The sequence below is a fragment of the Haliotis rubra genome, unplaced genomic scaffold, assembly GCF_003918875.1.
Source record: "Haliotis rubra isolate DU_JTF1 unplaced genomic scaffold, ASM391887v1 Scf157, whole genome shotgun sequence".
Taxonomy (NCBI): Eukaryota; Metazoa; Mollusca; class Gastropoda; order Lepetellida; family Haliotidae; genus Haliotis; species Haliotis rubra.
Genome location: NW_025765525.1, coordinates 711,950 through 739,069, shown reverse-complemented (window position 1 = coordinate 739,069; position 27,120 = coordinate 711,950). Strand labels below are relative to the sequence as shown.

At 41.0% G+C, this 27,120-nt stretch overlaps 2 protein-coding genes across 3 annotated transcripts; one reads left to right on the top strand and one right to left on the bottom strand.

The window, feature by feature from the left end:
- The first annotated feature begins 263 nt into the window (after window positions 1-263).
- Window positions 264-5,332, top strand: LOC124271027. Its single transcript, XM_046706088.1, has 2 exons — window positions 264-268; window positions 4,742-5,332. The coding sequence occupies exon 2, from the start codon at window positions 4,750-4,752 to the stop codon at window positions 5,290-5,292; it is 543 nt and encodes a 180-aa protein (XP_046562044.1). The 5' UTR covers window positions 264-268; window positions 4,742-4,749; the 3' UTR covers window positions 5,293-5,332.
- A 10,920-nt stretch (window positions 5,333-16,252) lies between these two features.
- On the bottom strand, window positions 16,253-26,772 carry LOC124271061. Of its 2 annotated transcripts, none has more exons than XM_046706131.1 (3): window positions 26,528-26,772; window positions 17,785-17,870; window positions 16,253-17,330 (listed from the first exon to the last, which is right to left on the bottom strand). In XM_046706131.1, exons 1-3 carry the CDS (start codon window positions 26,557-26,559, stop codon window positions 16,516-16,518), a joined length of 933 nt encoding a protein of 310 aa, XP_046562087.1. In that variant the 5' UTR covers window positions 26,560-26,772; the 3' UTR covers window positions 16,253-16,515. The 2 variants fall into 2 exon arrangements, with proteins under 2 accessions (XP_046562087.1, XP_046562088.1); XM_046706132.1 differs by lacking the exon at window positions 26,528-26,772 and adding an exon at window positions 26,375-26,474.
- Between the last annotated feature and the right edge of the window lie 348 nt (window positions 26,773-27,120).

Sequence of the window (27,120 nt, the reverse complement as noted above, 5' to 3'; positions counted from 1 at the left end):
TTGATACGATGACATGTGCCAACCAAGTCAACGAGCTTGATCACCCGATCCCGTTAGTCGCCTCTTACGAAGAGCATGGGTTGCTGAAGATCAATTCTAACTTGGATCTTCACGAGGAAGTTTGTTGTGCTTAGCTAGGGAACGTAGTGACCTAGTCTTTGTTGAGGTAAGCGGTATTGGTATTACCCTCGTTTGAGCAGTATGTTCTGTTATATAACGGTTCCCTAAATCAGGGAGAATAGAACACGAAGATTATCCCTGCCTAAAGGTAAACACTAAGAGACGAACGTTAAACGCATTTGCCATTTGCCACGAACGTTAAACGCATTTGCCATTTGAACGAGGCCACAAGTTCCGGCACAATCATGGTAAACCAATGATAATAACCGGAATATCCTGGGATTCGAACCTTCGACTATCGAATCCTTACATATCGAAGGGACGCAACTCTGCACGGCGATTGCTTCGCCTTAGGCCGTTTGGCTGCATGTGAGTGAGTGAGTTAAGTTTTATGCCGCTTTTAGCAATATTCCAGCAATATCACGGCGGGGGACACCAGAAATGGGCTTCACACGTTGTACCCATGTGGGGAATCGAACCCGGGTCTTTGGCGTGACGAGCGAACGCTTTAACCACAAGGCTACCCCACCGCCCCTTTTGGCTGCATGTACCCCTTGTTCGAACATACGTATGATGGAGAGAGTGCATGACAGCAATTTCACTGTATAACCATGATAGACGTATATGTATATCATAAAGTGCGTAATCAAAGCGAGAGATTTATAATACAATTATTGATTTCAACGTAAACTTGCAATTACGTTGAACACTTGCTTCATTCGTTTTCTGGCTTCCGTCGTAGGAGGTCCAACAGCTGGGTTAGCAGGCACAGTGCAGTAGGCAATTCAGGGCGTCTATGTGAGTAGTCAGCTTAACTTCAACACATTCGGCAATGTAGACAGGCAGGCAGTTAACATGTGTAAGTGAGTGAGTTTGGCTTTTCGCCGCTTTTAGCAATATTCCAGCAATATCGCGGCGGGGGACACTAGAAAATGGGCTTCACACATTGTACCCATGTGAGGAATCGAACCATCGCCTTCGGCGTGACGAGCCAACGCTTTAACCACTATGCTACCCCAACGCCCCTCATTTGTAAGTGAGTGAGTTTGGCTTTTCGCCGCTTTTAGCAATATTCCAGCAATATCGCGGCGGGGGACACTAGAAAAATGGGCTTCACACATTGTACCCATGTGGGGAATCGAACCATCGCCTTCGGCGTGACGAGCCAACGCTTTAACCACTAGGCTACCCCACCGCCCCGGTCATTCAAGAAATGAATGAATATTGTCTAGCGCCGCATCAGCAATTTCCAGCTATTCTCGGCGAGAATCAGTGGCTATGAATTTCAGCATGTATACATAATAGATGTTCCTATAAAGTATGAGTCATATGATATATCATGGACAAATCAAAGACTGACTATTTTGCTGAAAGGTTTATCTTGTCATAAAGATCAAATTTCAAAAATGAAAAATCCTTTAGCCATGAAATTGAGTAAACATTGAGAAATTGTCATGAAGTAGAAACATTGAAATATGTTTGACGTATCAATGCAGAATCCACACAGTCTAAAAGCATGTGTTTTATGATATACTGGTACATATGGTATGGTATACGGTTTCCAAATTTTGCTAGCTAGTCAGGCTAGCTATGCCTGAAAGTTACTAGCCGACAAATAATTCACTAGCTCGAAATGTAAATGTCGACAAGGGTTTCTTCTTTAAACTGCTAATATATGATGAACATTTTATCAGGCCATAATTTTGCATGATTTAAAAGTGTATTATAACTTAACAAGTCGGAGAGAGTGATATATTTACGAAATGACCAAGGGATAATTAACTAACCAGTCGAGCCAGTGACCGTGAAGATTTACTGCCCCGATTGCAGTTTTAGTATCCACGGGCTAGCAGGCCAGTGGCTTTCGCACACTGATCTTAACGGACACATTTGTGCGTGTCAATAACAGTTTATCCTTGAATTAGAAACATTAAACCACAGTAATTTTGGGAACAAATTTAGGTTTTGCCTAATGAACTGGAAACTGACGGGACCAGTGAATACAGAAACCGACGTCATATTAGGATGAATCATAGCCGATTTACCCACATGAACTGGAAACTGACGGGACCAGTGAATACAGAAATCGACGTCATATTAGGATGAATCATAGCCGATTTACCCACATGAACTGGAAACTGACGGGACCAGTGAATACAGAAACCGACGTCATATTAGGATGAATCATAGCCGATTTACCCACATGAACTGGAAACTGACGGGACCAGTGAATACAGAAACCGACGTCATATTAGGATGAATCATAGCCGATTTACCCACATGAACTGGAAACTGACGGGACCAGTGAATACAGAAACCGACGTCATATTAGGATGAATCATAGCCGATTTACCCACATGAACTGGAAACTGACGGGACCAGTGAATACAGAAACCGACGTCATATTAGGATAAATCATAGCCGATTTACCCACATGAACTGGAAACTGACAGAGGCCATTGCATCGCAGAAACCAGCGTCATATCAGAATGAATCATAGCCGATTTACCCACATGAACTGGAAACTGACGAGACAAGTGAATAAAGAAACCGACGTCATATGAGGATGAATCAGAATGAGTCCCTTTATATCGAGCAATATTCAAACAAATCAAGCTCTTTGTGTTCACATTCCACACCATTTGAGGTATTGTTGAAAGACGCATTCGAATCTTATTCAAAAGTTGTTTCATCAGTTTTACACAACCCAGGAAGGTTAGATTTCATGCTTTCACTGGGAACGGTTCCTTCCACAAAAGGTTGATTCACTGTATCGTCAATCGATTATCTCTCGAATATTGTGACCCGTGAAGATCCGGGGTAGAATAGGTCTTCAGCAACCAATGCTTGCAACAAAGGCGACTATGCTTGTCATAAGAGGCGACTAACAGGATCGGGTGGTCAGGCTCTCTGACTTGGTTAACACATATCATCGGTTCTCAATTGCGTCTCAATTGCGCAGACCGATGTTCATGCTGTTGATCACTGGATTGTCTGATCCAGACTCGATTATTTACAGACCGCCGCCATATAGCTGGAATATTGCTGAGTGCGGCGTAAAACTAAACTCACTCACTCGAATATTGTAATGTCCAAACATCCTACATCACCAACGCCTTATACAATGCAGAGCCGGTGGGGTAGCCTTGTGGTTAAAGAGTTCGCTCTTCACGCCGAAGAACCGGGTTCGATTCCTCACATGGGTACAATGTGTGTAGAACTTGAGTCTCCCGCCTTGAAAGTAGGCTAAAATGGCGTAAAAACCAACTTACTCAATAACTCTAATACAATAATTATATATGCTTTGATATATGTCGAATCTATGCTTTTTCTTGAATCGACTGGTCCGAAATTGATTTGTAATTCCTTTCAACCAACAGGTGACCATACGTGAGTGTTGAAACCTACGACAAAGTTTCCATTTTCGTCAAACCAGTTTCCTAGACGACGTAAACGTTGACACAAGTGTTGAGCATCTACAACAAAGCAACCTTTCCTGAACAACAGGAACGTCCTGGATGAACATTAACTCCGAAGTAATTGTTGAACATTAACTGCCAAGTCATATATTTGGCTATTGATACAAGCTATTGGTTGCTCAGATGGAGCTTAAGTGAAAGTTCAATTGTTACAGCGAAGACTGGGGTGTTTCTCCACAAGAGCGATATGGGCAAATGTTGGTATAGGCGTCTCTTGCGGGACCCCTGGTCTCTTATATTTCTCACGGGACTCCTTTTTACCGGACACGTGCTGTACCTAACCAACAACTTCGAAGTTACCGGAAGTTGGAAAAAGAATATCCGGGCATTGATGTCGGTGCCGGTGCCGGTGCCGGTGCCAGTTCCAGCAACAAAAGTATCCATGAAATGTCCTAATTTTTTGGAACAGGTCTCCATAGGTCGATGGGTAAAGCGACCACCCAATGCAACGCGGGTGCTGGAACTGGAACAGTTCTATCATTCTGTTTTACAAGACCGAGCCCCAATACCAAGCACATTGGAAAGAAGCGACGGTAAATGTAGAATTATACATACGACGCAAATCGAGCTGCCACCCACTGGCGCGCGGTCTGCAGTCCTATTGGTAAAACACCGTGTTGCTATAACAACCATTGTGTTGCACGGAGCGTTGATAAGTGCAGGTGTAGCTACTGCTGGGACCTCCGTACCCAGATCCTACCATAGCCAGGTGTAAATACCAGAAATAAATGATATTTAGCAAGGTGTAAATACCATATTTACCACAGATGAACATGAATAACAGGGTTGTATAAGGATGGATAATACTACAGAAATTAATGTCTGGTTGTATAATAGATGTATATTTGCCACAGACAGACAATATAATAAAGGATTACAATTTATGAATATTTGTATAATACCAGATGGTTCATAATTACTTTAAAGGTACAATGTCAGACATTTTGGACAATATTTTGGCATAAAACCCACCTTATTATATATATATATTTCGACTCCAAAAAACATATAGCAATTCAAGTGGTCAGGACTAATGAACAGTTCGGTTTATGCGTCAGTTCGTTATAAGCGGCTTGTGGTATGCGCATTTCGACTAAAACATATAGCAAAAATGTAGCTTGTGGTATCGTGTTTCTTTTCAGAGTGGCATATGAAGTGCACTGATCTTAGAATGTTCGGCGCAGTTGCCTGCAGGCCTGTCTTGGACCAAAGTCCTACCGTGTGTGGCGGGCGTGTCTCCATCAGGCGGGTTCCTCACGAAACTCTGGAACATACTGGCAAACTTCTTGATCTGGTCAGGAACATCACAAACGTCAAACGAACCATAATTATCAACGGTATAGCCCTTCACGTGCAAACAAATTACACCGCTGTGCAGGAATATCTCCAACCAGCCTTCGACTTCCTCAATCAGCGCGGTGCTCTATGGCCACGGTTCCTCTTCACTGGCCTGAGTGATTTCGGAGCCTTGATGAAGGCAGTCCCAAACTTATTACGGGCGCAAAGAGCAACGTTCAATAACAAGATGGCCAGCTTCGTACAGCGTCATGGTGCGTTGTATCTAGACCTGTATAATCTTACACGCGGTGTCCGAAGCTTTGACGGGAATCATTTCGCTGTTGGTTTAAATCGAGCAAAAGCATTTATCATTTCAAACTACATACAACATTTGAAAGATAAGGGAGAGTGGTGATTCTGAAAATTGATGTACATGTACTCATTACTTATCCTTACTGATAGGGGCGGTGGGGTAGCCTAGTGGTTAAAGCGTTGGCTCGTCACGCCAAAGACCCGGGTTCGATTCCCCACATGGGCACAATGTGTTAAGCCCATTTCTGGTGTCCCCCGCCGTGATATTGCTGGAATATTGCTAAAAGCGGCGTAAAACTAAACTCAGTCAGTCAGTCCTTACTGATATTTCTATTCCAAATCGACCCGTGAAGATCCGGATTAGAATTGATCTTCAGTAGCCCATGCTTGTCGTAAGAGGCTACTGACGGGATCGCGTGGTCAGGCTCCCTGACTTGGTAGACACATGTCATCGTATCCCATTTGCGTAGATCGATGCTCCTGCTGTTGATCACTGGATTGTCTCGTCCAGACTCGGTTATTTACAGACCGCTAGAATATTGCTCAGTGCGGCGTAAAACTAAACTCACTCACTCATCCAGTATCCCAATGCTGTTGTTTACTGGATTGTCTGGTCCAGACTCGATTATTTACAGACCGCCGCCGTATAGCTGGAATATTGCTGAGTGCGGCGTAAAACAAAAGTCACTCACTCTATTCTAAATAAACACTAACACAACCGTGTTGCCATGGAAACACAGCTTTTGCATTTGTCATACAGTCATACAACCGCTTAGCTTCACTTTCAATGAAAGCCTCCAATTTTGCAGATCTTTAAATGTTTACGAAGTAAATCGAACAAGTAAGAAGCCCAATTCATCTTGCGTCCGGGATTCGAACTCATGGCCTTAGGTTTAGGCATGCCAAATGCACACAACTCTACCACTCGTATACACAGTTGAAACTGATACGTTATTTCACAAATGATTTTAAAGTATTTGAGGCAAGTACAATTCACACCAAGTCAAATGATTTGCTCAGATGTCTAAAGGTGACCGTAACACCCATTCTTTAACATAGACTTAAGGTAGCCTTAGCGCTAAGGTTGTTTTGTACAACGGCACCCAGTTCTGTCAAAACATGGTAATACCCACGGTGGGTCCTTTTCCATACTTTTATTATATAACACTGCAAGAAATAGTGCATATCCATGTATTCCCTCATCTTTGAAATGGTTTGATTCTATGCCCATAGGCGACTTCACATATGGAAAATGATATTGACATGAGCAGCTACCTGTGTATTTCGACTGTTTGGAATGTGTGGTTATATCATGAAGTATTTCCATAACGGTGATGGGGCTTTGGGGTACCCTAGTAGTAAAACGTTCGCTCTTCACGCCAAAGACACGGGTTCGATTCCCCCCAGGTGTAAAATGTTTGAAGCCCATTTTTGGTGTCCCCCGCCGTGATATTGCTTGAATATTGCGAAATGCGGCGTAAAATTAAACTCACTCACTCTAAATGGTGCTTGAAGACAACGGAATAAATGCAGTTTATGTTAATGGATTTAAACATGTCTTAAATTAACATAAATGATTATGCCTCAACTATTTCAATAGGGTTTGAAAGTGATGCAAATGACTTATGCAAGTGATAATTTACACATATTCCAATCATGACGAAATGGTATCGGAAATGTTTGTAATCATACAACATATATCTTGTGTCCTGGACGTTTGAAATCTATTGGGCATAATATAATGTTATGGATAGTGTTCGTGTACAACGAAAACTGACACAGAGTCAATTTCTCATTGAGCAAGTTGACGTGGGGAGGCAGATATAGTGGTGGATTGAGGATACTGAAGCATTATTATCTTGCCACACGCATAAATGTCGTTTTCTGATTGGCTGAGCGCTCTTCTATTATTTTCAATGTACCCCGCTTACAAGTGAGTAACATTTTCTATGTACCTCGCTGGGAATGTCGAACTCGTGTGGTACTTTGTAGTAGTAATTCTTCATCTCGAGTAACATTGAATCACGTTTGATGTACGGACATTACCGATATTTTGCGAATGCAAATCGATGGAAGGGAGATAACTCTAAATTTGTTTTTCTTGTCTTGTACTCCACACTATGATACCAGTGCTTCAAACAGTTCAAAATTACCATTGAGGTATTCGATAAGATAAATACGTTGTTCGCTGGTCTCGAGGGGGACATGGGCTGATGTGCCCTCGATGTTTGTTTATGTTCCATGAGCCCGAAGCTGCATTGTTGTGAAAATGTGTATGTGTCAATATATATACTCAAGGACAGTAGCCTTGTGGTTAAAGCGTTCGCTCGTCACGCCGAAGACCCGGGTTCGATTCCCCACATGGGTACAATGATGCGGAGCCCTTTTCTGGTGTATATTGCTGGAATATTGCTCACTCACTACGACTGACTCCGAAACTCAAGGTTTGGTTGGGTAGCGGGGTTGTTTGCTTGGGTTGCGAGCGTTCGGGACCTGGGATTACAAAAGGTTTTGTCTGGACTTGATGATAGCATTTCCAGATTTCATGTACCGATTACAAACATGATGTCACATATAAGCCCCCTTGTGACTTGAACCACGTGTCCTCATGGACATTGACTGAGTTTGTTGTGTGTCCCACCGGTGGGGCAGGGTGACGGCGATCTTCCTTGCATCCGTGTCACCAGTGTCTCTGAGCGGTTCATTCCGTAGAGGGTAATGTCGGAGTGACTCTCTATTCCTTAAAAATAATGGAACCGAAGTCTCAAAGGGCCCGAGACACATAACTTTTAAGGAATGGTGAGTTACGAGGATATTACCCAACTCAAAATACATTCAAAATACTGTATGAGCCAAATGTAATGCAAAGAGTACGAACTATGAAAGGCTTGCAATTGAAACTGGTACACATCACTCCATTCCTGAAACATAATGGAGCGAGCAGACAATGGAATGGCATCACAAATGTAATTTAATGAGGGGTTGAAAGCGTGCAGTCCATCTTGCAGGTATTTATTATGGAATTATGAGGGTTTTTGTTGCATTGATACCAGCTGAACATGCTGGCGATCTAATTCTCTGCGGTTCAACTTCATGAACAACAAGAAAAGCGGCACAAACATTAGATTTTATGTCTGACGTTCACGGAATATACATATACTCGTATACTTGGATATAACTAATTCACATAGGGCTGCTGTTAGGTGTTTAAAATAAGATAGTAGTTGTGTAGGTACGTTTACGAAACGCACATCAGTCCTTGATTCGAAGCTTGAGCAGGGGATCCTGAGAAAATCTGTTTCCTGCAGATAGATAGTTTGTTGCACTTCCGATATTGTCACTGAATATATGACAAAATCACAATATAAATCATGATTGAATGATTGAGAAAATGACATTGATATTACATGATTTACAACATTAGTATTTTAAATTAGATTTGCTTGTTGATAAAATAACCAAAATTAGCCAAATGTCGCATAATTATAATATAACAAAATATAACATACGTGTACATGTTAATATATTCCACTGTAAAACGTTGACTGTAAATCACATCCATTTGGCAACCTGATATTGGGCATTGCGTGTTTCGGGACCACATGTTTTCATTCAGACATTATCTACCGATAACCGACGGGGAACAGTTAACTTGAAGTGCACTTGCCGTGGCATCTATATATATATCTAACCTAAACCAGCAATGCTGACTTCCGGGGCTTTGTTTAAACAGAATGTTCTCTTTGTTAAAACTTCATTTTAACAACATGGTCTCTTTTCTAAAGCTTCATTCAAACATAATCGTCTTTTTTTCAAACTTCACTTAAACATAATATTGTCGTCGTTTCAAACTTCATTAAAAACATAATATTCTCTTTTCTAAAAATTCATTTAAACATAATGGTCTCTTTTCTAAAACTTCATTTAAACATAATGGTCTCTTTTCCAAAACTTCATTTATACATAATGTTCTCTTTTCTAAACCTTCATTTAAACATAATGGTCCCTGTACTAGGGAAGCCTAGTGGTTAAAGTGTTCACCCGTCACGCCGAAGGCCCATGTTTGATTCCCCACATGGGCACAATGTGTTAAGCCCATTTCTGGTGTCCCCCGCCGTGATATTGCTGGAATATTGCTAAAAGCGGCGTAAAACCATACTCACTCATTCTTTTTAAAAACGTCATTCAAATATAATGTTCTCTTTTTTAAAACTTCAATCAGCCATGAATGGATCTGACTTTCAAAGGTGTGTATTGACACTAATAACATGTAGTCTTACAGAGACACATGCGAGATACTTAGATGCGAGAGTAGTTACATGGTAATGAAGATACATATCAACCCGATGTAGATTGTTATTTCATAAACGAGCGCTGTCGGTTCCGACGAGCCGCTTCGGGTCAAACGTTACGGTGAATGCGTTTCCGTCTGTGAGTTGGTAATGCAGTTTGTCCTGATGCTATTCAGGTTCATACTTCAATGAACTCACACAAAAAGGGAAGTTAATCTTTTGAATTTTCACATCACTACGTAAAAGCACGATCCTCCAAGGAGGTATTACACACATCTCCAGTGAGTGAGTGAGTTAAGTTGTACGACGCACTCAGCAATATTCCAGCTATATGACAATCCAGGGATCAACAGAATTAACATCGATCTACGCAACTGGGATACGATAACATGTGTCAACCGAGTTAGCGAGCCTGACCACCCGATCCCGTTAGTCGCCTCTTACGACAAGCATCAATTCTAACCTGGACCTTCACGGGTTCACATCTACAGCCATGTTTTTCATATATGTGACGCAGTGTTGGCAACAACAGCCATACAACAACTAACTGATATCAACGCTTTTGGTACACAAACAAAAACGTAAGTTCATAAGATATCTTAAAACAATAATCGTCTACATCGTCAAGAAATGAAAACAAACATGGCAACATTCCCACTTCCAAATCAAACACAAGTAATATATAAAAATATCATTCAAGTAACTCTTACATGCCAATCGACGGAAGCCAAATTCCTGTCGCTTATGTCCATGAACACACGTGAGTGAATGAGTTCAGTTTTACGCCGCACTCAGCAATATTCAAGCTATACGGCGGCCGGCGGCGGTCTGTAAATAATCGAGTCTGGACCAGACAATCCAGTGATCAACAATGTGAGCATCGATATACACAATGGGGATACGATAACATATGTCAACCAAGTCAGCAAGCCTGACCACCCGATCCCGTTAGTCGCCTCTTACGACAAGCATGGGTTGCTGAAGATCATTTCTAACCAGGAACTTCACCGGCGGTACCACTGCCGCTCTTAATTCGAACGTGGCTTCCGCCCTTCTTCATCGATACAACAACATGACATGGTTGTGCAATCCTCTTCATTAAACACAAAAACACAAATGCAGATGTACACACTGTCTTTTCCCGTCAAAATAACATGGACATATCTGTCCCGTCTGACAATGAACAAAATCCCTTCCAAACTCCGATATACCCAAGAGACATCGTCCGATTCAGAATAAGAGTGCACCACTATAATTCCTTTTCCCAGCACAGATCGTATTGTTTTGGTTTCCATACACTTGTGAACATTAACTGGCAGTCTGTCCCATAACTTCACGCTTCACGAACACTGAATGTATCAAGGTCAAGGTCACGGACATTCCAATGTTTACATCTGACATTGACTGTTATTTAAACACATTTGTTCACATAACATTGCTTGCTCAATAACTTTCACTTCTTGTAGAATCATTCTTTGCCATTACTTGGAGTTAGCGCTTTAGAAATCACTGGCTTTTCAGCATTTCCATTTTGTAATGACGTCAACCTAACCTGACGCAATGGCGACAGCTTGGCTTGCTCGTCAACGGTTTGGAGTAAACTGCCCGTGTCTGCCTTCTTACCACCTGCATCTTCTACTTTGAAATGCTTAATGTTGATAATAAATTAAACTAAAATAATGCTTAATGCCTAATTTTGGAACATTTTATTTCATATTCCCAGAAATAGATTTGTTCTAATCGAACTATTTGACTATCGCGAAAACATTTTGTATTGTAGAACATTTTGTTTCATATTCCCAGAAATAGATTTGTTCTAATCGAACTATTTGCCTATCGCGAAAACATTTTGTGCTTTGGTAAAATCTATGGGTTTTGGTGCCGTTTCGTGCCCCGGAATTTGGGGCCGTTTCACACGCGACAAAACGCGTCCTCGCCTCTCTCATAAAGGGTGAATGAAAGAATAATTTTAGTTTCGTATGTTAAAATTTGATGATGGGTCAATAAACAGTAATCTCCTGACGAGGAAGGGCGGTTTATCTCTTCCTCGTGAATACAGTTTTGTCGCTTGCCATGGCTCGACATTCGATAATTATTGTCTTTGTTAGATTGGTTGGTTGGTGGTAGTTTAACTCTGCACCCGGCAGTATTCCAGCTATATGGCGACGGTCTGTAAAATAATCAAGTCTTGACCTTAATATTACTCTAGCAGATGACTATCTTAGTGACTGTTTTGCATTGATAAATAAAACTACCATAGAGAATATCCCAGGAATTTTCAGTATAAACTGATTCATCGAATAGTTATCACTAAGTCATCTCTGTTTAAGACAGGTACCAGTGATGATAATGACTGTACCCACTGCAATAAAGAAACAGAAACTTTAGAACATTTATTCTATTTCTGTTTAAGATACGTATCAGTGATAATAATGCCTGTATCCTCTGCAATAAAGAAACAGAAATTTTAGAACATTTATTCTATTTCGGTGAAAAAACAAAACACCTTCTCTCTACATTTGTTGAGTGTTATCGATACAAAACCAGCCGTAATCTAAGTATAAATGTTGAACATTTCCTGCTGGGAGGACCAGAGACACCTGTCCTGATTAACCATCTTTTATCATTATCAAGAAATATATTAACAAAACAAGATATGACTTTCATAAAATACCATTTCAAACTAGAAAAACATATTTTCGGCGAAAATGATGAAAAATTTCGTATGAAATGGACTTCTCTGTCCCCATGTGAGTAAAACCCTTCTGCACCCTGGGTCTATACCGCTGTCTTTCTCTTTTCAAACTCCTTTTGTCTGCACGTTTAATTTTATGTGAATCAAACCTTATCTGTATCTCGTCGATTCAATAAAAACGAAAAAGAAGTCTTGACAAGACAATCTAGTGATCAACAAGTATGAGCATCGATCTACGTAATGGGGATACGATAACATATGTCAACCAAGTCAGCGAGCCTGACCACCCAATCCTGTTAGTTGCCTCTTACGACAAGCATGGGTTGTTGAAGATCATTTCTAACCAGGAACTTCACCGGCGGTACCACTGCCGCTCTTAATTCGAACGTGGCTTCCGCCCTTCTTCATCGATACAACAACATGACATGGTTGTGCAATCCTCTTCATTAAACACAAAACACAAATGCAGATGTACACACTGTCTTTTTCCCGTCAAAATAACATGGACATATCTGTCCCGTCTGACAATGAACAAAATCCCTTCCAAACTCCGATATACCCAAGAGACATCGTCCGATTCAGAATAAGAGTGCACCACTATAATTCCTTTTCCCAGCACAGATCGTATTGTTTTGGTTTCCATACACTTGTGAACATTAACTGGCAGTCTGTCCCATAACTTCACGCTTCACGAACACTGAATGTATCAAGGTCAAGGTCACGGACATTCCAATGTTTACATCTGACATTGACTGTTATTTAAACACATTTGTTCACATAACATTGCTTTGCTCAATAACTTTCACTTCTTGTAGAATCATTCTTTGCCATTACTTGGAGTTAGCGCTGTAGAAATCACTGGCTTTTCAGCATTTCCATTTTGTAATGACGTCAACCTAACCTGACGCAATGGCGACAGCTTGGCTTGCTCGTCAACGGTTTGGAGTAAACTGCCCGTGTCTGCCTTCTTACCACCTGCATCTTCTACTTTGAAATGCTTAATGTTGATAATAAATTAAACTAAAATAATGCTTAATGCCTAATTTTGGAACATTTTATTTCATATTCCCAGAAATAGATTTGTTCTAATCGAACCATTTGACTATCGCGAAAACATTTTGTATTGTGGTGAACATTTTGTTTCATATTCCCAGAAATAGAGTTGTTCTAATCGAACTATTTGCCCATCGCGAAAACATTTTGTGCTTTGGTAAAATCTATGGGTTTTGGTGCCGTTTCGTGCCCCGGAATTTGGGGCCGTTTCACACGCGACAAAACGCGTCCTCGCCTCTCTCATAAAGGGTGAATGAAAGAATAATTTTAGTTTCGTATGTTAAAAATTTGATGATGGGTCAATAAACAGTAATCTCCTGACGAGGAAGGGCGGTTTATCTCTTCCTCGTGAATACAGTTTTGTCGCTTGCCATGGCTCGACATTCGATAATTATTGTCTTTGTTAGATTGGTTGGTTGGTGGTAGTTTAACTCTGCACCCGGCAGTATTCCAGCTATATGGCGACGGTCTGTAAAATAATCAAGTCTTGACCTTAATATTACTCTAGCAGATGACTATCTTAGTGACTGTTTTGCATTGATAAATAAAACTACCATAGAGAATATCCCAGGAATTTTCAGTATAAACTGATTCATCGAATAGTTATCACTAAGTCATCTCTGTTTAAGACAGGTACCAGTGATGATAATGACTGTACCCACTGCAATAAAGAAACAGAAACTTTAGAACATTTATTCTATTTCTGTTTAAGATAGGTATCAGTGATAATAATGCCTGTATCCTCTGCAATAAAGAAACAGAAATTTTAGAACATTTATTCTATTTCGGTGAAAAAACAAAACACCTTCTCTCTACATTTGTTGAGTGTTATCGATACAAAACCAGCCGTAATCTAAGTATAAATGTTGAACATTTCCTGCTGGGAGGACACCTGTCCTGATTAACCATCTTTTATCATTATCAAGAAATATATTAACAAAACAAGATATGACTTTCATAAAATACCATTTCAAACTAGAAAAACATATTTTCGGCGAAAATGATGAAAAATTTCGTATGAAATGGACTTCTCTGTCCCCATGTGAGTAAAACCCTTCTGCACCCTGGGTCTATACCGCTGTCTTTCTCTTTTCAAACTCCTTTTGTCTGCACGTTTAATTTTATGTGAATCAAACCTTATCTGTATCTCGTCGATTCAATAAAAACGAAAAAGAAGTCTTGACAAGACAATCTAGTGATCAACAGTATGAGCATCGATCTACGTAAATGGGATACAGTGAGCTGTGTCAACCAAGTCAGCGAGACTGACCACTCAATCCTGTCAGTTGCCTCTTAAACCAAGCATGGGTTGTTGAAGACAAATTCTATCCCGGTCATCTGACATACCACTAATGCAATGGAAAAGTCCTATTTCGTGTTAACATCATATAAAACATTGATATAAAAACGACGTCACCTATTAATAGCAAGGGGCAGGCAAGAGAGATAATCTTGATGATACATACCTAAAACTATTATACAAACATTCATAGCTGGTATCTCACAGAAGCTCGCACTCATCCGCACGCATACCGCTTAATATATACTCTCCCAAAAAAGAAACGCATCATGAAAATAGCAATATCATGTAGCAATGAATTAAAACGTGATTCATTTTACAAAAGGTTTTGCTCTGTTTATGAGTCCTATGGTGTTTATGTTTTGAAACATCACAACAAAACGCACCATCCGTAAAATACCCGTATTTAACAGCATGATTTTCAATTTCGGCCTGTAGTGTCACAGAATACACAATTCACATGTAATGCACGTGAAAGTTAGGGATCAGATAGTCTCAATGATGGGTATAAAAGGTTGATCGCTGTCTGTCGATTATTCACTGTATTTGGAATATTGTTGACGAACGCAAAATGCCACGTTTAAGTGAAGCCAACCGTCATATCGCCATTGGTTTGCTTGAAGCTGGCCAGTCTCAACGTGCAGTTGGCCGACGCATGAATGTTCACCAAAGCACCATTTCACGGCTCTGGGAGAGATATCGCCGGCAGAATGCGGTAGCAGATGCCCCTCGTAGTGGGCGACCTCGAGCGACCACTGCGGCGCAGGATCGCTACATCCGGGTACATCACCTGCGTCATCGAACAGCTACGGCGACCAGTACCGCTCGACAAATGCCCGGATTGAGGAGGCTATCTGCACAGACCGTCAGAAACAGGCTGAGAGAGGCTGGTTTACGCGCCAGAAGACCTTATTTTAGCCCTGTGCTTCGACAACAACATCGTCGACATCGAGTTCAATGGTGCACCAACGTTCAGGCCTGGAACCTACCGAATTGGCGTAGAATCTGGTTCAGTGATGAATCACGATTTCTATTGGAACGACGCGATGGAAGAATGCGGGTGTACAGACGTCGACGTGAACGTTTCGCCGACGCTTGCGTTCCCCAGGTGGACATATTCGGCCGGAGCAGTGTTATGATGTGAAGTGATTTGGTGATGATCCAGGGCAACCTGACAGCTCAACGGTACTGTGACGAAATCCTACGCCCACACCCCCTTCCAATCATTGATCGCCAGAGGAAGTTGTTTCAACAGGACAATGCCAGGCCCCACACAGCACGTCACACTAGAGACTTTCTTCAGAACCACAACATCAATGTGCTCCCCTGGTCCTCAAGATCACCGGACTTAAACCCGACCGAACATCTGTGGGGATGCCCTGGACAGACGGGTGCGACGCCGTAACCCTCAGCCCCAGACGCTTCAGCAACACGCACAGGCACTACAGGCAGAGTGGGCTGCGATTGGGCAACACGAGATTCTGAGACTTATTCGTTCGATGCCGAGGCGATGCCGTGCAGTTCTGGATGCCCACGGTGGTCACACGAGGTATTGACTCCATGTGACACTCAAACTGACTTTCCTCGAGTTGGTGCCAAAGACGGATAAGTCTGCATTCCCAGTGTGCAATTTCGGTATATTTCATTGACTCATAAAGCCTACAAGATGTTTCAAAATAAACATATAAATACAGTTGAAATTCCTATATGCGTTTCTTTTTGGTGGGGAGAGTATATATATATATATGTGCAAATTGATACAGACTCAGATACTCAGTTTCAAACACCTATATAGATGGAGCTGAACATATAATTGTGTGCCAGCTCAATTTGAAGTTGACGATGCCGGTTTCACAAAAGCTCAGGTCTGTTCAGCACATGAACACAGTCACATAAAATTGTAATAGTATCTTTTCAAGGGTTCAAGGTCATAAATACGCAGGGTCAACATGTCTACGCTAAAAAAATGCATTTCAGCTTCTGGTGCTAGTAATCCGGGTTTTCCTCTATGCTGCGCAGTAGTTGTCCCTTCAGCAGGGCTTTGGAGATGAGCGTCTCCTGCCACTGAGAAATAATTGAAGACCGCTTCTTGGTAGCGAGCTGACCTTCCAGCGGGGTGAAAGCGTCGACCGTGGACGTGGCCGGTTCAAGGTCAGGTTCCGCGTAATGCCTCTCGGGGATCGGAGGGCTCTCCTTCTCTTCATCGGAACCGCTGTGATTACGGAAACGGGGTGTATCCGGTCTCTGAGGCTTCACTTCCGGTAGATATATGGGATGAGGAATAATCCAGTCACCGTAGCTGCCGGACCGCTGCGGTCGCACGGGTCTGTAATTTGACGAGGCGATGGCTTCTCTGATTAATTTTCTCTTGGCCGCCACAATACCGCTTTCACTCTCCCGTTTAGGCGGATACAAGGACAGGTTTTTGTATCGGAACTTCGGTTTCGGGGCCGGAACTGGAGGGTAAAGTTGAGGAGGTGGACGTAGGTCAGGAAGGTCACGTGACGTCACGTGACGTATCGACCTGTCACGTGATGACTTATGTCGAGAAAGTCGTTCGGGCGAGTCCCGAGTGAACACGAAGCGATCACGTCTGACGGAATTTTTTGGCGGGGAAAATGTCGGTCGAGGTATTTCAAAATCTTCTCGCTGTGTGAACATAGGGGGCCTGATGTTATCAATAAAAGGGCGCGGGATGATCACATCCCGGTCCGGTAATGTCGGTTCTAGCCACTCCCTGTGTATGAGAGAAGGTGCGGGAGGGGCCCAGCTTGGGAGATGTTGAGAGTCCATGTCGTCATCTGAAGAAATGCATTAAAAGGTTATTGTAAATCACATGGTACTTTAATCGTTATATTGGACCGCTTATCTCCAAACGACCACGTCATATTATGCCAACCTTAATACATTATGGGGAAGCCCAGAGGCATAAGTGTTCGCTCGAAAGGGTGGGTTTGATTCCCACCTATTCCCACCAACTATTTCTTGTCAACATGAAGGCGTTACTTCCCTGCCACACCTGTTTTGTGTCTTCATAGAGGAGTTATCTCCCTTACACAACCATTTCTCAATGTTTCGTAACATAATTCCTCTCCAATGCAATGTTCAGGGACTGAGAACACAAGAGGTAACACAAGACATAATAGGGTAAAACAATCGAAGGGCGAGATGCTGTTGATGGAACAAATACAGTCACACGTGTAGTCAGTACAAGGTGTGCGTGCGTGTGTGCGTGCGTGTGATGAGGGGACTTACCCACGACCTCAAGATACGCGATCTTCGTGAAGGGGACGTAGCGGACACCGCGGCTGTCTGTGACGGTGGGGAGATTGAAGTCGTTCCTGTAACATTGAATGAACATGCATTCTATAAGGAAATCACTCCTTGTTTGTGAGCAACTTTATGTTCTCCAATGATTGTTATGTCCTGCTGATCGCCATCGGCCAAAACACTGATGGCTTCAACATAGGAACTCCGAGGCGTCATCTGACACCTAATGTTCACCACCAATTCCAAGTAAAACTAGCATATGTTAGCATGAAAATAGCTAGCATGAAAATCTTGGTGAGACATTGTGCCCTATGTGACACGTATGTACAAAACTGTGCAAAAGGTTTCTGAATTCGTTCACAAATGTAGGCCATGATATATGCCCTGACCCTAGACTAACAACTAGTCTCTGAAATGAACACATTTTACAGAAAAAACCCAGTTCATAACAAAAAAACAATATAATGAAAAGGAGCCCTGAGACTTTCTTCTTTTCAGCCTAACTGTGGAAATCTGGACTTGCCACATATTCTAGACTTGCACGGGCTTTCTTGAATATATTTGTGTCAGGGTCTGTATGACAGACTATACAGACCCCAGCTTGTCATTATATCAGTATCAAGTATACTGACGTACAAAAAAAAGTACACACCTGGTGTTGATGGATTATTTGAAAAGTGTTGTGATTTTGACTGGCAACTTCGCAATTGGCCACGATATCTGTGGTGTTTTGGCAACATGTTAGGAAAGTTTGTGACTTACATAGCACTGTAAAAACTCTTTTCAAAACATTTAGGTCGCTCCTTGGAAAGTAATCCAAAAGCACCAGGTGTGTACTTTCTTTTGTACGTCAGTTTAGATACAGAATTGTATATATCTGCAATATCCTTGTACATCCAAGTCTTATGGCTGACTGATTACTTTGTATATTTTGTTGTTCATTTTGTGTACTGGTCTCCATGATAAGGGTGGAAATAAACTATATCTATGTACCATACCCCATACTGACTGACTGACTGAGTTTGGTTTTACGCCGCTTTTAGCAATATTCCAGCAACATCACGGCGGGGCACACCAGAAATGGGCTTCACACATTGTACCCATGTGGGGATTCGAACCCGGGTCTTCGGCGTGACGAGCCAACGCTTTAACCATTAGGCTACCCCACCGCCCCCTACCATACCCCATACATCACTACTACACACAACTACATTACAACACACCCTTATTTAGGACGACACGGTTACTGAAACTAGCATATAATGTATTCTTATAAAACACCTAAATTTAGTTTACACACGGTCTGGACTTTGGAGAAAAATTCACGTGAGTGAGTGAGTGAGTGAGTGAGACAGTCAGTGATTCAATGAGTGATCCTGAATGAGTGAGTGAGTCGGTGAGTCAGTGAGTCAGTGAGTTTGGCCATAAGATGTTAAACGCTCAAGTCAATGAGTGAGTGAGTGAGTTTGGTTTTACGCCGCTATAAGCAATATTCCAGCAATATCACGGCGGGGGACACCAGAAATGAGCTTCACACATTGTACCCATGTGGGGAATCGAACCCGGGTCTTCGGCATGACGAGCGAACGCTTTACCCACTAGGCTACCCCACCGCCCGCTCAAGTCAATGACATCCACTTTAGTCATCATACCAAAATCATTACTTACCGTATTCTGACCACCCAACCTAACACATTCAACCCTCCAGATAAGTGTAAGAAAGTTCGAAAGGCCATTTAATATCTTTGTCAAAAGATATTGGGTCAAGGCCTAGGAAACCATGTTAACGAGACCGGAACTGGAATACAAGAGGTGGTGCAGAAATCGCTACCCAGTGACCCGACTGTTGATTCACGCCCCCACTTTTAAGTTAACAAACACTCAGCCGATGTTGTTTCAATAGAACTCGACCAGCACGCTCTATTACTGTATACGAGTCTCCAATGGGTAAATCATACTGTCAAAATGTTAAGCCTGATCTACGATCCCAGCAGCCACGAATTACGTGGTTCAACTGTAAGAAGTCACAAAAAATGCCACTTTCTTCGGATTACATAGATACCAACACAAAACACACAACAAAACTCCCCACAAAGACGAGTTATAATCTGTATTTGTTGTGTTCCTATCTCTCCGTGTGATTCATACTTGTACTATGTACTTTATAGCCGGGTATTTGTTGCGCTCTTAGTTTAATGGCATGTGTCTGCAGCCATACATCCCCACACCACGCATGACCGACTTGCCTCAACTGATCATGATGGGTTAACAGAGGCGGCTGTTATATTCGAGTCTCAGATCAAGCGTAGACGGGTATTTACAACGCATTACTTTGCAATAATACGCCTTTAGTAGGATGATGTAAAATAGATGCGTAGATGTTTAGTACTAGTGTCATGTACGTTGAAGTAAACTACCATGTACGTAGAAGGAAAGTATGATGTACGTAGAAGTAGAGTACCGTGTACGTAGAGTTAGTAAGCGGTCTGTAAATAATCGAGTCGGGACCAGACAATACAGTGATCAAAAGCATGAGCATCGATCTCCGCAATTGGGAACCGATGACATGTGTCAACCAAGTCAGCGAGCCTGACAACCCGATCAGTACCATGTATGTAGAAGTGAAGTACCATGTACGTTGAAGTAAAGTATTATGTACGTACAAGTGAAGTACCATGTACGTAGAAGTAAAGTACTATGTACGTAGAAGTGAAGTACCATGTACGTAGAAGCAAAGTACCATGTATGTAGAAGTAAAGAACCATGTACGTTGAAGTAAAGTATTATGTACGTAGAAGTGAAGTACCATGTATGTAGAAGTAAAGTACCATGTACGTTGAAGTAAAGTATTATGTACGTAGAAGTGAAGTACCATGTACGTTGAAGTAAAGTATTATGTACGTAGAAGTAAAGTACCATGTATGTAGAAGTGAAATACCATGTATGTTGTAGTAAAGTACCATGTACGTTGAAGTAAACTATTATGTACGTAGAAGTAAAGTACCATGTACGTAGAAGTAAAGTACCATGTATGTAGAAGTAAAGTACCATGTACGTTGAAGTAAAGTATTATGTACGTAGAAGTGAAGTACCATGTATTAAGTAAAGTACCAAGTAAGTGGAAGTATACTATCATGTAGAAGTAAAGTATGAACTAATTAGATGAAAGTACTTTTTCAGACGATGGCACCAATACGAATTCGTTGGTATATGACCAGATGGAGGACACATGAATACGTGCAAACACCTAGTTGCGGGTACAGCAACGTGCAGTAAACCTGGACAAAGTACTGTGACTATGTGCCCCAGTCCACCCAGCTGTGAATGGGTACCTCGTTAGGATGAGAAGGCCACAATAACTCGGTGCGCCTAGTGGCATCAAGAGTTGCATACTCCCCAGGGAGTTGAGATTGATAATACGATGGGCCGTTGAGATTGACATCCTATGATCGAGAGGAAAAATACCAGCGCCTTGAGGATGCACTAGTTGCGTGGATTTGTGCGCTATGTAAATATCCTACAATAACAATGATACGTTTCCATAACTCCTTATGGAGTTATGAGATATTATTCTTAATGTGACATAATGATATGCAAACTGTACGACGTCACCAACATAACAGGTGTCTACCTTGTTGTGAAACAGGTTTTGTTCATACATCTGCATTCTATACTGGACATGAAATATATAAACTCTTCTAAAAATGTAATTAAATTGTAATTTAAAATGATATGTATGTCGACAATTCATGTTTAGAGCTCATAAACCACAAGGGAGCAGGACAACTGCCACCCGGACAATTGCCACCTGACAATTGCCACCTAGGACAATTACCGACCGGACACTTCGCACCGTATTATTGCCACCTGGACAACTGCCACCCAGGGCACTTAGCACCGTACAATTGCCACCCGGACAACTGATACCCGGGTAATTGCCACCGAAAAATTGCGACCCAGAACAATTTCCACCACGGGGCAATTGCCACACAGTTATTTTTACTATAATAATGAGGACAATCGCTACCCAAAATGTTTATGCAATTTTATTTGAGTAAACGAACGCAGGTTGTCAATAAACACCTCGTCTTCAACATTACTGTCCTTTCGATTCTCATTGGACTATTTCCAATATGGCCGTGTATTAGTTCCGCTGTTAATGCGATGCCTTTTGTCCCAATGACTATGTACTCAGTACTTCTCGCCTGAACGGCTTGGCTGACTGGTGACATGCACGGCCAATCCCTTCCGCACTAGTCCCTTTTATAGACTATTGATGAAACAGGACAGGAGAATCAGTAGTAGGTCAGCTACAATCCAAACGTGGAGATACCCACACGCAACGATGGTTACCATTGTTGTCATTGGATGTAAACTGTATGCATTTGAAAAATGGATTTGACCCATATATTTACGAAATAAATTGAAAACAGTCCCAAAACACTGCACACTCAAGGTTATTGCATCTGTAATACCCATGTCAAATGCCTCACGACCGAACAGCCAGTTCTTGTTATAACTTCAGCTAAACCATTAGTATAAACATGCTGGTGACGGACTGGTGGTAGGGCTATGGCATGGGGTTAGGCGTGATATTTTGATATGGTGGCCGGATGTGGAAATATAGTGTTACGACATTGTCCTACGGGTGGTATCTTAATACTGTGGTCTTGTTTAGTGATATGGTGTTATGACATGGTGTGACAATCGATAACTTAATACAGCGGTCTGGTGTAGTGATATGGTGTTATGACATGGTATTAAGTGTGTTATCCCTATACGGTTGAATGATATAGTGATATGGTGTTACAGGTGATATCTTGATACAGTTGAATGGTATAGTGATATGGTGATATGGTGTTATGGTATGGTGTGAAGTGTGTTATCCTTTTACGGTTGAATGGTATAGTAATATGGTGTTACAGGTGATATCTTGATACGGTTCAATGGTATAGTAATATGGTGTTATGACATGGTGTTACAGGTGATATCTTGATACGGTTGAATGGTATAGTAATATGGTGTTATGACATGGTGTTACAGGTGATATCTTGATACGGTTGAATGGTATAGTAATATGGTGTTATGACATGGTGTTACAGGTGATATATTGATACGGTTGAATGGTATAGTAATATGGTGTGATGACATGGTGTTACAGGTGATATCTTGATACGGTTGAATGGTATAGTAATATGGTGTTATGACATGGTGTTACAGGTGATATCTTGATACGGTTGAATGGTATAGTAATATGGTGTATGACATGGTGTTACAGGTGATATATTGATACGGTTGAATGGTATAGTAATGATGACATGGTGTTACAGGTGATATCTTGATACGGTTGAAATGGTATAGTAATATGGTGTTATGACATGGTGTTACAGGTGATATATTGATACAGTTGAATGGTATAGTAATATGGTGTTATGACATGGTGTTACAGGTGATATCTTGATACGGTTGAATGGTATAGTAATATGGTGTTATGACATGGTGTTACAGGTGATATATTGATACGGTTGAATGGTATAGTAATATGGTGTTATGACATGGTGTTACAGGTGATATATTGATACGGTTGAATGGTATAGTAATATGGTGTTATGACATGGTGTTACAGGTGATATCTTGATACGGTTGAATGGTATAGTAATATGGTGTTATGACATGGTGTTACAGGTGATATATTGATACGGTTGAATGGTATAGTAATATGGTGTTATGACATGGTTACAGGTGATATATTGATACGGTTGTATGGTATAGAAATATGGTGTTATGACATGGTGTTACATGTGATATCTTGATACAGTTGAATGGTATAGTAATATGGTGTTATGACATGGTGTTACAGGTGATATATTGATACGGTTGAATGGTATAGTAATATGGTGTTATGACATGGTGTTACAGGTGATATATTGATACGGTTGAATGGTATAGTAATATGGTGTTATGACATGGTGTTACAGGTGATATATTGATACGGTTGAATGGTATAGTAATATGGTGTTATGACATGGTGTTACAGGTGATATATTGATACGGTTGAATGGTATAGTAATATGGTGTTATGACATGTTGTTACAGGTGATATATTGATACGGTTGAATGGTATAGTAATATGGTGTTATGACATGGTGTTACAGGTGATATATTGATACGGTTGAATGGTATAGTAATATGGTGTGATGACATGGTGTTACAGGTGATATATTGATACGGTTGAATGGTATAGTAATATGGGTGACATGGTATGGCATGGTGTTACAGGTGATATATTGATTTTGAATGGTATAGTAAATACATTGGTGTTGAATGGTATAGTAATATTGATGACGGTGTGAATGGTATATTAATATGGTGGTATTAATACGGTGTGATGACATGGTGTTACAGGTGATATCTTGATACGTTTGAATGGTATAGGAATATGGTGTGATGACATGGTGTTACAGGTGATATATTGATACGGTTGAATGGTATAGTAATATGGTGTGATGGCATGGTGTTACAGGTGATATATTGATACGGTTGAATGGTATAGTAATATGGTGTTATGACATGGTGTTACAGGTGATATCTTGATACGGTTGAATCGTATAGTAATATGGTGTGATGACATGGTGTTACAGGTGATATATTGATACGGTTGAATGGTATAGTAATATGGTGTTATGACATGGTGTTACAGGTGATATCACGCCGTGGCCTACGGATGATAGATGATGTCCCTACAAAACGAGCTATAAATGGTCACAATCGGATCAATATTTTAAAAATTATATGCCACGACTCAATGAAAACATCTACCTCCGCATTTCCACGCCAAAATCATGGATCAGCCAAGACAGCGAAAACTCACCTTTTAAATTCGTTTTTAAATTCCAGGCACGTAGATCGTCAGCGGTATTTCACGGGTCTACAAACCTTTTGCAACATCTACATATCATTTCCTCGACAGTAAGCTGGCATTTTCTCCAAAATCATCGGCAATAATAATCATTTGTCGGCCATTAATGACCTTGACATTCAAGTGACTTGGGGAGTAAATTGGTAAGAATAATATTAGAGGTTAAATATTTATAAATATAATTTCCTAAAAATGAATCAATATCAAATGCATTTTTATAACCTCTAAAATTATTCTTACCAATTTACTGTTCCGTACATCATTCAAAATAGAAGGAATATTGCAAAGTTCATATTTCGAAATGGACAAATCTTACAGTATATTTTATTTTCCACCAATCACATGGCCCGAGTCAGTTTGATGAGGTGTTATTGGGATGATAACGATATAACTATTGATGAGGTGTTATTGGATGATAACAATGTAACTATTGATGAGGTGTTATTGGATGATAATGATATAACTATTGATGAGGTGTTATTGGATGATAATGATATAACTATTGATGAGGTGTTATTGGATGATAATGATATAACTATTGATGAGGTGTTATTGGGATGATAATGATATAACTATTGATGGTGTTATTGGATGATAATGATATAGCTATTGATGAGGTGTTATTGGGATGATAATGATATAACTATTAATGAGGTGTTATTGGGATGATAATGATATAACTATTGATGAGGTGTTATTGGATGATAATGATATAACTATTAATGAGGTGTTATTGGGATGATAATGATATAACTATTGATGAGGTGTTATTGGGATGATATGTTGGCATACTATGATGATATGATGTCATTTCTATTGTGAGCTATTGTAATAATGATATAATAATAATTATAACTTGATGATGTTTGATATGTCAACTTGATTATGTATCATTAAATATCATAGCGCGATATAGTAATAAATTAAAGTACCAGCCACAAGGAAAAATACATCTGAAAATGATATTGTTTTTAAAAAGCTTACAATTTCAAAATGTTACCAGTATAAACCTAGTCGGCGAACCACGGCAAACATAAGGCCCGACACATGACTATGATACCCGTATACAATAGACCACTATTGAATAATCATTTTTGTTTGTTTAATTTTTAATTTTGTCCACCATTCGCATGGTTAGATTGGTTGGTTGGTTGTTTAACGCCGCACTCCAGCTATATGCCCGCGATCTGTAAATAATCGAGTCTGGACCGGACAATCCAGTGAGCAATAGCCTGAGCATCGATCTACGCAATTGGGATACAATGACATGCGTCAACCAAGTCAGCGAGCCTGACCACCCGATCCCGTCAGTCGCCACTTACGACAAGCATGGGTTACTGAAGACCAACCCTAACCCGGATCTTCACACGGCTCATCCACATGGGTGTACATATGCATGGGAACATCAACGGGTGACGTGATGGTAACAAGATGATACATCCATTACTTGTTACTGTACTATTACTGTTACTGATAGTGTCACTGTGTTACTGATGGAATGGCTACATCGTTTTCAGTCTCCGTGTACGAATTAGGAAAAGCTTTTAAACAATACTTCCATTTAAACAATACGAAAATGGCGTAGCTTACCATGAGTTTTCAGCGAAATATAAAACCACCCTATAGCTACCTAGCCACAAAAGCCACACTACCTACCTGTTTATGCTGTGCCGTACCCACAGCGAGACGTTCAATCCTGAAGCTGCTGCAAGTCTATGTGTTCATAAACACAGCGGACCATCAAAGACATTTGAAGTCATTTAATCTTGATAAAAATATTTATGAAAATATGTTCTATTTTTAACCTACCCCCATCGCCGAATGAGCGGACCGTGGTCCATGGTATTCAGTTTTGTCAATGTCCCCCGATGTTTAAGGAGAGGAAGATTGATCCCGGAGTTGAAAATAATGTCGTTAGGTACAAATGGATGCAATCGTCTCTCAGGCCACACCCAGTACCCTGGGAGTTGATTGAAGACAAGACGGGTAGACCCATCAGCTTCTAACTACTTCATCTCTCAAATAGCTGAGATTGTGAGTCAGGTTCGGCTTGTCATTGTGAGGCTTCATGGTTGACTGGGTTGAAAATTGGATGCTTTCTACTCAGCGGTGGGCGTGCGTAAACGCCGACCTGGTAAGGTTACACATAGCATGATGAGACTCCGACAGCATCTGATTGGTTAAGAGCGAGTGAGTGAGTGAGTATGGTTTTGCGCCGCTTGTAGCAATATTCCAGCAATATCACAAGTCTTTGTACATTACCAAGTTTAGGGTGGGAGGTGCATTCACAGAATGTCTCGCAAATTTACCACTCATTACATTCATAGCTTTAATCGCCAGTAAGCCAGTAAAGCATACAATGTCATACCATTGTCGAAAACAAACTATATGTGATTTTCAAT

Excerpts from the sequence above, each read along its gene's own strand:
- LOC124271061 (XM_046706131.1), bottom strand. The coding sequence starts at position 26,559 with ATGGACCACGGTCCGCTCATTCGGCGATGGGG. Across the intron at positions 17,871-26,527 it reads CCGCTCATTCGGCGATGGGG|GAACGACTTCAATCTCCCCA; the intron begins GTAGGTTAAAAA and ends TCAATGTTACAG. Across the intron at positions 17,331-17,784 it reads CGCGTATCTTGAGGTCGTGG|ATGACGACATGGACTCTCAA; the intron begins GTAAGTCCCCTC and ends GCATTTCTTCAG.
- LOC124271027 (XM_046706088.1), top strand. The coding sequence starts at position 4,750 with ATGAAGTGCACTGATCTTAGAATGTTCGGCGCAGTTGCCTGCAGGCCT.